At 59.5% G+C, this 9,389-nt stretch overlaps 1 protein-coding gene across 2 annotated transcripts in view; it reads right to left on the bottom strand.

Moving 5' to 3' along the window:
- Positions 1 to 673: 673 nt before the first annotated feature.
- LYPLA2 (lysophospholipase II) overlaps positions 674 to 9,389 on the bottom strand; it is an 8,823-nt gene continuing 107 nt past the window's right edge. The window contains exons 2-11 of one of the 2 annotated variants that reach the window (XM_010576084.1): positions 8,468 to 9,004; positions 7,310 to 7,415; positions 6,479 to 6,510; positions 5,722 to 5,787; positions 4,852 to 4,899; positions 4,590 to 4,660; positions 4,235 to 4,308; positions 3,955 to 4,056; positions 3,321 to 3,497; positions 674 to 3,081 (exon numbers count right to left, since the gene is read on the bottom strand). In XM_010576084.1, the coding sequence (XP_010574386.1) occupies positions 3,031 to 3,081; positions 3,321 to 3,497; positions 3,955 to 4,056; positions 4,235 to 4,308; positions 4,590 to 4,660; positions 4,852 to 4,899; positions 5,722 to 5,787; positions 6,479 to 6,510; positions 7,310 to 7,387 (699 nt within the window). In that variant the 5' untranslated portion in view covers positions 7,388 to 7,415; positions 8,468 to 9,004 and the 3' untranslated portion in view covers positions 674 to 3,030. The remainder of the gene's footprint in view (positions 3,082 to 3,320; positions 3,498 to 3,954; positions 4,057 to 4,234; positions 4,309 to 4,589; positions 4,661 to 4,851; positions 4,900 to 5,721; positions 5,788 to 6,478; positions 6,511 to 7,309; positions 7,416 to 8,467; positions 9,005 to 9,389) is intronic. The other variant, XM_010576085.1, reaches the window with a different exon arrangement.

The raw sequence follows: 9,389 nt of genomic DNA, 5'->3' as shown, positions 1-9,389 counted from the left end.
TCCCCCCCACACCCCTTTTCCCCTGCACCCCCCCCAGCATGGTTTTGGGGACCAAGTCTCATCTCCTACATATTCCTGCCGAGCCAGAGGAGCTCCTGCCCCTGGCTGTGCCAGCCCTGGGCATGGCCAGCCTCACCAGGCTGCACGCAGCCCCTCTCCACCGCTGCCATTAGATTTGGCTGGTGCCTGGTTTTGCTTCCATGTTGCCTGTGGCAGCCGCTTCCATAATCACATTGCCAAAGGCTTCCCAGGAGAAGGCTCTGCTCAGCTGTCAAATACTGGTCCTATTTATTGCTGGCAGTTCTAACGGCTTCATTAGGCAGTGATGACGCAGTCAGCCCGGTTTGCTGTCAGTTGGATTAATAACTTATGCTACTAAATTATGAATTGAGCTTTTGATTTGTTTTTAAATAAACTTTCTTACTTTCTAAGTGGCAGCTCTGTTCTGCTTCCACTCAGCCGGAGCTGCTCCCCCTGGGGCCTCGTGCTAATCTGCTCCCCCCAAACCTCCGTTACAGAGGTGCTGACGGCGCTTCCTGCCCGGCCACGAATGACGGCAACTCGGCTCTGGGAGAGGCTTATGATTTATTTAACCTTGTTTCCGACTCTGTGGAACACACACACAAAAAAACCCCAAACATTTACAAGGAAGACAAAAGAGAGAGAAGAAGAAGAAAAAAAAAAAAAAAAACTGTATTGAGGAATGGAGAGAAGCCATTCTCCCTCCCGGGTCCTCAGCACAGCCCCGGCCAGGCACGTGCTGCTCAGGCGGGGAGCGAGCAGGAATGCTCTGCAAAGGGGCCAGCGTGGCCACGAGTCCCGGGCCCCCGCTACACACACAGTTCCAGTTCACAGTCAAATAGGTCAGTCTGTCCGTCCGCCAGCCCTCAGGTAACCTCTGCAGGGAGCTGCGTTCCCATCCCAGCCAGCCCCTCTCGCCTCCCCACCCGCCGAGCGCAGGGAGGGGAGGACACAGCAGCTTTAAAACAAAGTAGAAGAAACAGCAGGACTGAACCCCAAGCAAGGGGAAGAGCTGGGCTCCCCCCAACACCAGCAGCAGGTTTGCTGGTTTAAGACTTCCTAAAAGGGGAGAGGGGAGAGAAAAAAACCAAACCCCAACCCAAAATAACCCAAGAAACCAACCAAGGATGGGTCTGACAGATCCGACTCTCCGGAGAGCGGGTTATTGCTTTGCGCATCCCAGGCGGGGAGGGCACGGCTGGAGCAGAGCTGCTGGCATCGAGCCCCCCACTCCCCGCTTGCCCCCCCCAGAGCAGCCCTCGCCCTCCAGGAGATGCCGGCCCCGGCACTGTGAGCCCGGCCACGGGGCACCAAGCAGAGGGTCTGCGGGTCGAGGGGCCGGACAGGGCATCAACCCACACAGAGCCGGAGCACACGGGAGGGAGCAACGGCCCTTAGGCTAGGTGGGTTTTGTGGTGTATTTTTTTTTAAAAGACATGTACAGCTCCAGCCCCGAAGGGCCCAACAGTGCTGTGGGCTCAGCCCATGGAGGAGAGGCGAGGAGAAGGGCAGCGCTGCTCAACAGCAAGTGCCCTCGGCCCTGCGGGAGGGGAGGGGGGGCAGCCAGAAGCCCACCCGCGGAGACATTCGGGGCCCTGTGCCCAGGGAGCTGCTCTGCTTGGTGGGGACGGGCCAGGCCCCACGCCCCAGCCAGCCACGGCACGGCCAGGCCACCGCTCAAGAGAGGACAAACCTTGGCTGCAGCCGGGTGTGAGGGAGCCCGGGGAAACCTTTGATTGTACACGGAAAGGCCAACAGAGCCCACAGCCCTGGCCCTGGGAAGCACGGAGACCCCCGTGCTGCCCTGCAGGATGGGGTACAGCTGTACCCAGGTGTTAGATGCTGGTGAGATGATGGCTGGGAGCAAACCTGCTTCCTCCAGCTGCGCCAGCCTGGGCCAGGAGCCATCCCTGGGGGTCGGGGGGACCTCTCCTCACCTCTCCTCTCCCTCCCCAAGCCAGCCCAAGTCCAAAGGGAAGGAGAAGTAGCAGCAAGAGAGACGTTAAGGACCGGGCCAGCGCCGGGCAGGCTCCATGGCAAAGCTGCTCGGACGCCAGCTGTAAACGGCAGCGCTTTGGGACTCGGTGGGTGCAGAGCTAGGCCGAGGGAGGGACAGATGCCTCTGGCAGCCCTCACTGGGCTGAGGAGGAGATTGTAAAAGCAACAAGAGGAGGAGGAGGAGAAGGAGGCGATTATCTCGAGGAGGGCAGAGCTGCCACAAGCCGATGGCTGAGGCTGCTGGAACGCGGGACGAGCCCACCGGGGAGTGTGCGTGTGTGACAGGGCGGGGGCCGGGGCTCCGAGCGAGGAGGTGCAGGAGCTGTGTGGACGCCTTTCTGCCAGCCTCGGGGAGACGGGGCAGCCTTTGGCGGTACCGGCCCAGAGCAGAGCCTCTCCCCTGGGCCTCGAGGTGTTCGCAGGAGAGTCCCGGGTTCCTGAGCTCTGATTGAAAACCCGTGAGTCACCTGAGCGGAGGTCGAAAGCAGCCGCAGAAGAGGACGGGCCGAGGGCAGAGGAGGAGCACAGGCTGCTCTGGGTCACAGAGGGCTCCAGAGGGTGCCCCAGCCCTGCCCTGTGCCCGCACCGCTCCTCCCGCCGCACAGGGACACATCCCACCCCTAATACTGTTAGAAAAAAAACCAAACCCAAACGCAACAAAAAAACCTCACCCGCGCCGTGCCAGACCCACACACTGTGGTGCCTGAACAAGGAGTCGAGGGGATGGTGACCCCCACAGAAACCGCTCGGAGCAAGAGGAGGAGAGAAAAGGCCACTCGAAGACTCGCCTTAGACAGCTCCGATCTCAGCTCCGAGAGCAGCAGGGAGAGATGGGGCACACCCAGCTGGAGAGGACGCGGTGCGAGGAGACGGGAAGAGGCGGGGGCCGGGGGTGCGGCGGGAGGTGCGGTGGGGTGCCATGGCTTCCGTTTGCAGCGGACGGGTCACGGGGGAAAGATCAGTGGGTGCGACCTTGGTGTCCTTCCCTGCGACAGTCTCGATTGGCTCCACTTAGATCCGGGGCAGCAGCTTCTCGATGAACTCCTTCACCGCCATCATCTCCTGCAGAGAGCACAGAGCCCGTCACTCCGGCGCTCCTCAAGGGCCATGCCTTGCCCCAAACGTGGGGGCACGAAGGCTGTGCAGCCTCCCCAGAGTGAATCAGGGAACAAACACATGTCCTGTGGGTTCTGGACTCAGCAATGTCCCTGCCCTGCCTGACCCACTGCGCCGGGGTCAGTCCCAAAGGTGAGACCAACCCCTGAAGGTCCCGTCCCCTCTCTCTGCCCCGAGGCACTGACCTGAGGACAGGAACTGTGCATCACACCGGGGTAGGTTTTGAACTGGACCTTGGTGGGAGTGACGACAGATTTCAGCTTTTCAGCAGTGAGGGCCCCGAAGCGGACTGGGATCATGGGGTCCATCTCCCCGTGGCACTGCAGGATGGCGATGTCCTTGTTCACGCCGTTATTCGCCGCCTGCAGCGAGGAAGGAAGCGCTCAGGGGTGCCCAGGAGACTGGATGCCAAGCGGGGAACGGGGCAGGTGCTTTATCTGCATCCCCATGCCCATCACCTGGCAGCTCCCCTCCTCAAGAGGGCTCTGGGAAAGCTGTTCACACAGCGCCTACTGCCCTGCCACCAAAGGCCTCCTCCCACGCTGCCACCAGGATTGAGCTGCTGCCCAGCGGGTGTGAGGAAGCCTGGGGAGCAGATCGGCTCGCAGATGCCCACACCAGATCGGTGGCAGAGCCCTGATCTCTGCTGTGCCCTCGCCTGCTCCGGGTCTCAGGAGCAAGGACACAGGATTAAGCCCCTGCCACAGGCACCTCGTGCCTCCCGCAGCCCCGGGCTCACTGCAGCAAACTCCAGAGGAGAAAATCCACCCCCCACCAACCCTCCCTGCAGACACGCGTGGCGGCAGCAGCGCAGGGTACCTGCGGGAAGGCCTTGTGCAGCGGGAGCCAGCAGCTGAGCGCCACGATGCCAGCCAGCTGGTGCTGGCAGGTGAGAGCTGTGTACAGCGACAAGGCACCGCCCTGCAGCAGGGGAGGAAAATCTGTTAGTGCCGGAGCAGGAGGATCGGCAGCCCTGGGATCACCCAGCATCCACCCGCCTCCTCGCCACAGACGCTCCCTTTGAGGGGTGTTTTCGGAGGGCGAAGAGGGGTCCCAACCCTCAGTCTGCTCCACCTCAGCCCCCCGCAGCCCAGCTCACCTGTGAGAAGCCCCCCAGGATGATGCGGTTGGGTGGGATCCCGTTCTTCATCTCATGCTCGATAATTGCTTTAACTGGAAGAAGACAGAGAAACAGGGTCAGTAGAAGGTGGAGGGGGGGCTGAAGAGCATCACCCGAGGCCTGGGGGTGCAGACAGGACACTCAGCACATCAGGGAGAGGCAGGTGCCAGAGGTCCCATGGACTGAACACACTTGGCTTTAGCCAGAAAGCAGGTGGGCTGGGATCACAGGAGAGCAGAAAGGAAGGAGAGGTGGAAGGAAGACATCCGCTTCTGTCCCAGTGAGGGAGAGGTGCTCAGGAGCTCAGGACTTCCCCCTCCCCAAAGTCTCTTACTGTTTTCTGCAGCTTTCTTGATTCCAGCTTCATCCTCAGGTGCATCCGGAGTCAACCCCATCAGGTCAAACCTGGGAGAAGCAGCAGGGTCAGCCCCAAACCTCTGCCAGCACCCAGGGTGTGGGGAGGCAGGAGCTGGGTTGCTCTGCCCTTCCCCTGACTCCTACAGGGCAGCGGATTTTGGCTCCAGTCCCCTTCCTCCCAGTCCCCAAAATACACCCCCAGAAGGGTGCCACCCACCACTGCCACCCAAAGCACTGACCAGGAGGGCATAACCATCTTCATGTTGAGGGTCACGGGGATCCGGGGCCTGGAGAAAAAACAGTTTGGGTGTTTTAGTTCAAGCGCAAGAGACGCAAGTCCGAGCCAAGGGGAGCACGGTGACCAGCCCTCCTGCCTGCAGCTGCAGGATGAGACTCCCAAGGGACAGCAGCAGGTCGGTGCCACCAAACCCAGCCTGGGGACTGCAAGGTGACCCCAGGGATCATCTATGAGCCCCAAGCAGATCCCAGCTGAGCTGGCAGCTCCAGGGCGTTGTCAAGCAGCCCGTCTGGGGAGGAGAGCACCTGGGTCCCTCTCCTGTTTGCTGCTGCCGAGCCAGGAGATGCTGATGGAGCAGCTGCCTCTGCTGCCGAGATGGGACACCGGGAAGCCGAGGCCCTGCTGCCGGGGACACTGCTGCAGCCGAGCTCTCCCTGCCCGGTGAGTGCCCCCCCTGCATGGGCTGCTATCCACCCTGGGGACACATTGGGGAGCATTTCCTTCCCTTTCTGCTGAGTGTCCTCCTGCCTGACCAGGGGAACGGGGAAGGAGCTGTGGTGCTTTTTGGCTTTCACTGCAGCCATCGGGGAGAGGCAGAGGGCAGGAGGGGGGAAGAAAACAGACTCAGAGCAGCAGCTCCCATGCTGATCGGCTCTGTGGGAAACGACTCTGCCTGCAGGCAGCAAATGTCAGGGCTGGGGCCCTGCACGAACTGGCCACAGCAGGAGAGCAAGCCTCACTGCACAGCCCTGCGGGTAGGTCAGGGCACAGGCCACCGTCTGCCTCTCCGAACAGTCTTGGCAGCAGGCACCAGTGTCACAGCCCACCCAGGCTCCCCAAGGCCCCTTCCCGAAGCAAGGACGGCACTTACGCGTGAGGGCAAATATATTTCACGTAGGGGAGGCGGATGGAGGAGAGAGCGTCAGCCCAGCTGTGCCTGGGGAGAGAGGAGAGGAGGAGTTCAAGGCTTGCCTTAGCACTTTGGAGGATGCTGGCGAAGGTGAGGGATTTCCCCCAAGGACAGGTTTCCTCCAAGGCTGCTGGCCCCCTGCCCTGACATTACTTTACCAGGTCCTGCCCACCCCGGCAGCCTGAATCCCAATGTGAATCCCCGGCACAGACCTCCTCTGCGGCAGGGCAAAGGCAGCACACAAAGCCCTGCAGCTGGAGGCAGAGGAGCTGCTAGCAGCAAGGGAGGAGGGAGAATCTCCTGCGCAGGGAAAAACCTTTTGTTACTGCTGTATCTCATGCTGTCCTCTAAGGTGGCCTTGCACATTAGAGCGATGCACTCGCGTAGACACAACCCAACTCCTCCCAGCCCTCCCAAGGACTGGAAAAACCGCAGTGCTTATCTGCTTGCCTTAAAGAAAGCAGAAAATCAAACCCGCAGGAGGCGGGGGGCTGCCAGGCTGCCGGGATCATAAATATTCAAGTGCAGACAGCTGCTGGCCGGCGATTCCCTGTGAGGGTGGCGCAGGCACAGCTATCGGACCGAGCTCAAAGCCCCAGACAAATCTCAGAGCTGCCCCTGGGGAAAGCAGCATTGGTGCTTGCAGCGAATGGCCGGGCCCGGGTCTGCTTTCAGCAAACCACGCGTCACAGCCAGAGCCAGCTCCAGGAATACTCACCCTGTGTCTCCAAGGCCATGTAAAAAAATGACCTGTTAAATTAAGCAGAAAAACAAAAGAATTAGCTGGTGCGACAGCCGGTGCCCTGGGAGAGAGGCAGGGCTGGGCTCGCAGGGAAGCGGCAAAAGGCCACTTAGTCACTAACTAGAAGAGACTCTAACAGGCAAAAACTAGCTGATGCTAATGACACAGTTTTGAGCATGACGGATGGGCGGAACAGGTACATCATCGTTATCGTGCCACAGAGCCTGCTGTCACAGCCAGGTCCATGGGCGTCATCGGCCCCTTGGCTGCCCAGCAGAGCAGAGGGCCAGGGAGCAATGGATCATCCTGCCAGGCTGCATGGCACCACGCTGAGCGGAGGCCGAGCTTGCCAAGAACTCACAAAACCCATCCCTACAGGCTTTTCACCTAAGGCTAGAGCAACCCCTAAGCAATAGGGAGAAGAGGGAAGGCAGCCTGCTGAGCCCCAGGGAAGGGCAGAGGATTTTCTTTGGGGGATTTGGCTTTAAAAGCTTAAATAGCCAAATCAGATCTAACTCCCACTGACTTCCCTGCAGGTCAAGCCTAGCTGTGAGGCTGCGCCCGCGCTTCTGCGCTGGACCAAGCACCAGAAACGAACAGTCCAGCCCAAAGGGCAGTTACTTTTCCCCAGTAAGACAAGACCTTGCTGGTCCTGCATCCCCTTTGATGTACCAGGATGCACATCTGAAGAGCTGAGGGATTACAGGTTCAGCTCATGGCCCCTCTGAACCCCACGGAAGCAGCTCCTTATTTTCAAGACTGCTAAAAGGGAAGAAGCAGGTGAGGCAGGAGGGGTCCGGCCCTTACCGCGGCAGTCTCCCGCTCTGCCCCTGAGACAGTCACTGCGTCAGCGAGGAGGGGGACAGACATGTTGTTACCACACATACACCGAGAGGGACTCAGACACTGGCACCTGCGGGACAGAGGGACAAAGGTAAGGCAGGAAAATAAACCCCTCTTACCCCTTGGCAACTATTTGCACCAGAGGGACCAGCTATTCGGAGAAAAATTAAAGAGTACATGAAGGCTTTGATGTTTAAGCCCTTGGGACAGCCCCACTCCATCCCTGGCCCAGCAACGCCAGAGAGCCAGGAAGCAGCAAATGATTCCCACATCGCAGCACCAGATGCGTGCGAGCAGGGATGCATGCGTGGGGTGTTGGAAGTGTTAAAATTAGCTCTTTCTGTTACACCTCAAAGCCAAAGTTATTTCTGTGACTGTAACGATGTGGGCAGAGGGCAGCCGGGCAGCGCGCAGCCTCAGCGTCCCTTCCCGGCTGCTAGCGGAGCCGAGGAGAAGCCTGACCCACATCTGCTCCGATGGTGAAGCAGGAAACGCCAGCCCTCCGCACGCAGCAACACAAGCTTTACAGCACTAATAAAAGGTCCAGCCCTCTTTTATGGAGCTGTTTAGGGATAAACCAGAGCGTTCAGGCGCTGGCCTGAGACCCAGCCCTACGCTGCCTCCCAGAGCCTGCGTCCCCCCGCAACGATGGCATCCCTGTCCCTCCCTGATGGGCAGCCAGCCAGGGCCACCACCTCTGTCCCCACCACAACAGCCTCCTGCCAGCACAAAGGGCTGATTGTCACCTCCCGGATCCCTGTCACCTGCAGAACGAGCAGCTCCGGCAGAACTAACAGCCCCCACGACACCACCTTCAGACGCGACAGTCGATGGTGTTTGTTCCCAGTCCGGTGCAAATCACTAAAACTACCGCTCCTCACGTGACAGGCCCTAACCACCACTTACCGTCCAGGACTAATTAGATCAGAGCACGCTTACAGCGCTGCCATCATCTCCCGGGAGCAAGATCAGCCTGCCGGCTACTGCTGGGAGCAAGATCAGCCCCCGTGGTCTGCCTGACTCTTCACATCTCACAGCAAGCACCACCCCCAGAGGGTTTTGGATGGCACGGGACCACCTGAACCCCCCCAAAACTCCCGGTACCCCAGCAGACAGCCTTACCCAACAGAAACAGCCGCCTCCTCTACCAGCCCGGGCCAAGACCTGCCCGACTCGTTTCACCAACTGTTCGTCAGCTGTTTGCCCGACGCAAATAAAAACACCGGGAACAACAAGCTCCTCGGGTCTGGCAAACCTCACAGACTCACAGCCCACGTGCTCATGTGTACTCCAGGGTCAAAACAACCAGTGAGGAAAAACAGCACCTGCCAAAAATCCCGGCGAGAAGAGCCATAAATAAAAGCATCTTCCATGACAGATGGAGATGCTGAAACGTGCTCCCTGAGCAGACACAGGCTCACGTCTTTGCCTTATTCAGAGGCTTCAGGGAAAGGAGGGGTTTCGAGGGTCAAGGCTGCCCGAAAAAAAACACGAGTCACCCGTGGAGACACCCGAGATTTCTCTGGGGTGTTTCTGCCCCACTCCCAGGGCATCTACAGGAGGGTCCAGGGCTCCCGCCACAAGAACAGCTTGAGCAGAGGCAGCCGTGAGGCCAAAACATAACACAGGAAGGATAAAGCCCCTGAAAGGGGTCTGTGCCTGAAAAAAAAGCACGCACACACACAAAAAAAGACGAACTTTTGAGAGATCTGTGTCCGATTCCAGCTGTCTCCGTAGCAGCCCCAGAGCTATCGCACCCCTCACCCATGAGAGCGATGCCAGCAGGAAACCCACAGCCGGGACCCGGCGTTACGCGTCGTCAGGAGGGGAGCAAATCGCTAATTGTTGTTTTATTAACGTGGCCCGGCCTTTCCCACTCCCGCAGGCCCAAAACCAGCCGGTGGCGAAGCGGCACGGAACCGGTGAAGGGAGAGAAAGGCAACAGGAGGCTGGAGAAATCCCGCCTGCCCCGGTTGGAAGGAGAAACCCAATTTTTGGTGGAAATGTTGGGGTTTTTTTTTGGGGGGGGGGGTCCTAAAGGCTG

This window comes from Haliaeetus leucocephalus, unplaced genomic scaffold (assembly GCF_000737465.1).
Source record: "Haliaeetus leucocephalus isolate CR32 unplaced genomic scaffold, Haliaeetus_leucocephalus-4.0 Scaffold517, whole genome shotgun sequence".
Classification (NCBI taxonomy): Eukaryota; Metazoa; Chordata; class Aves; order Accipitriformes; family Accipitridae; genus Haliaeetus; species Haliaeetus leucocephalus.
This window is presented reverse-complemented; position numbering and strand designations above follow the sequence as displayed.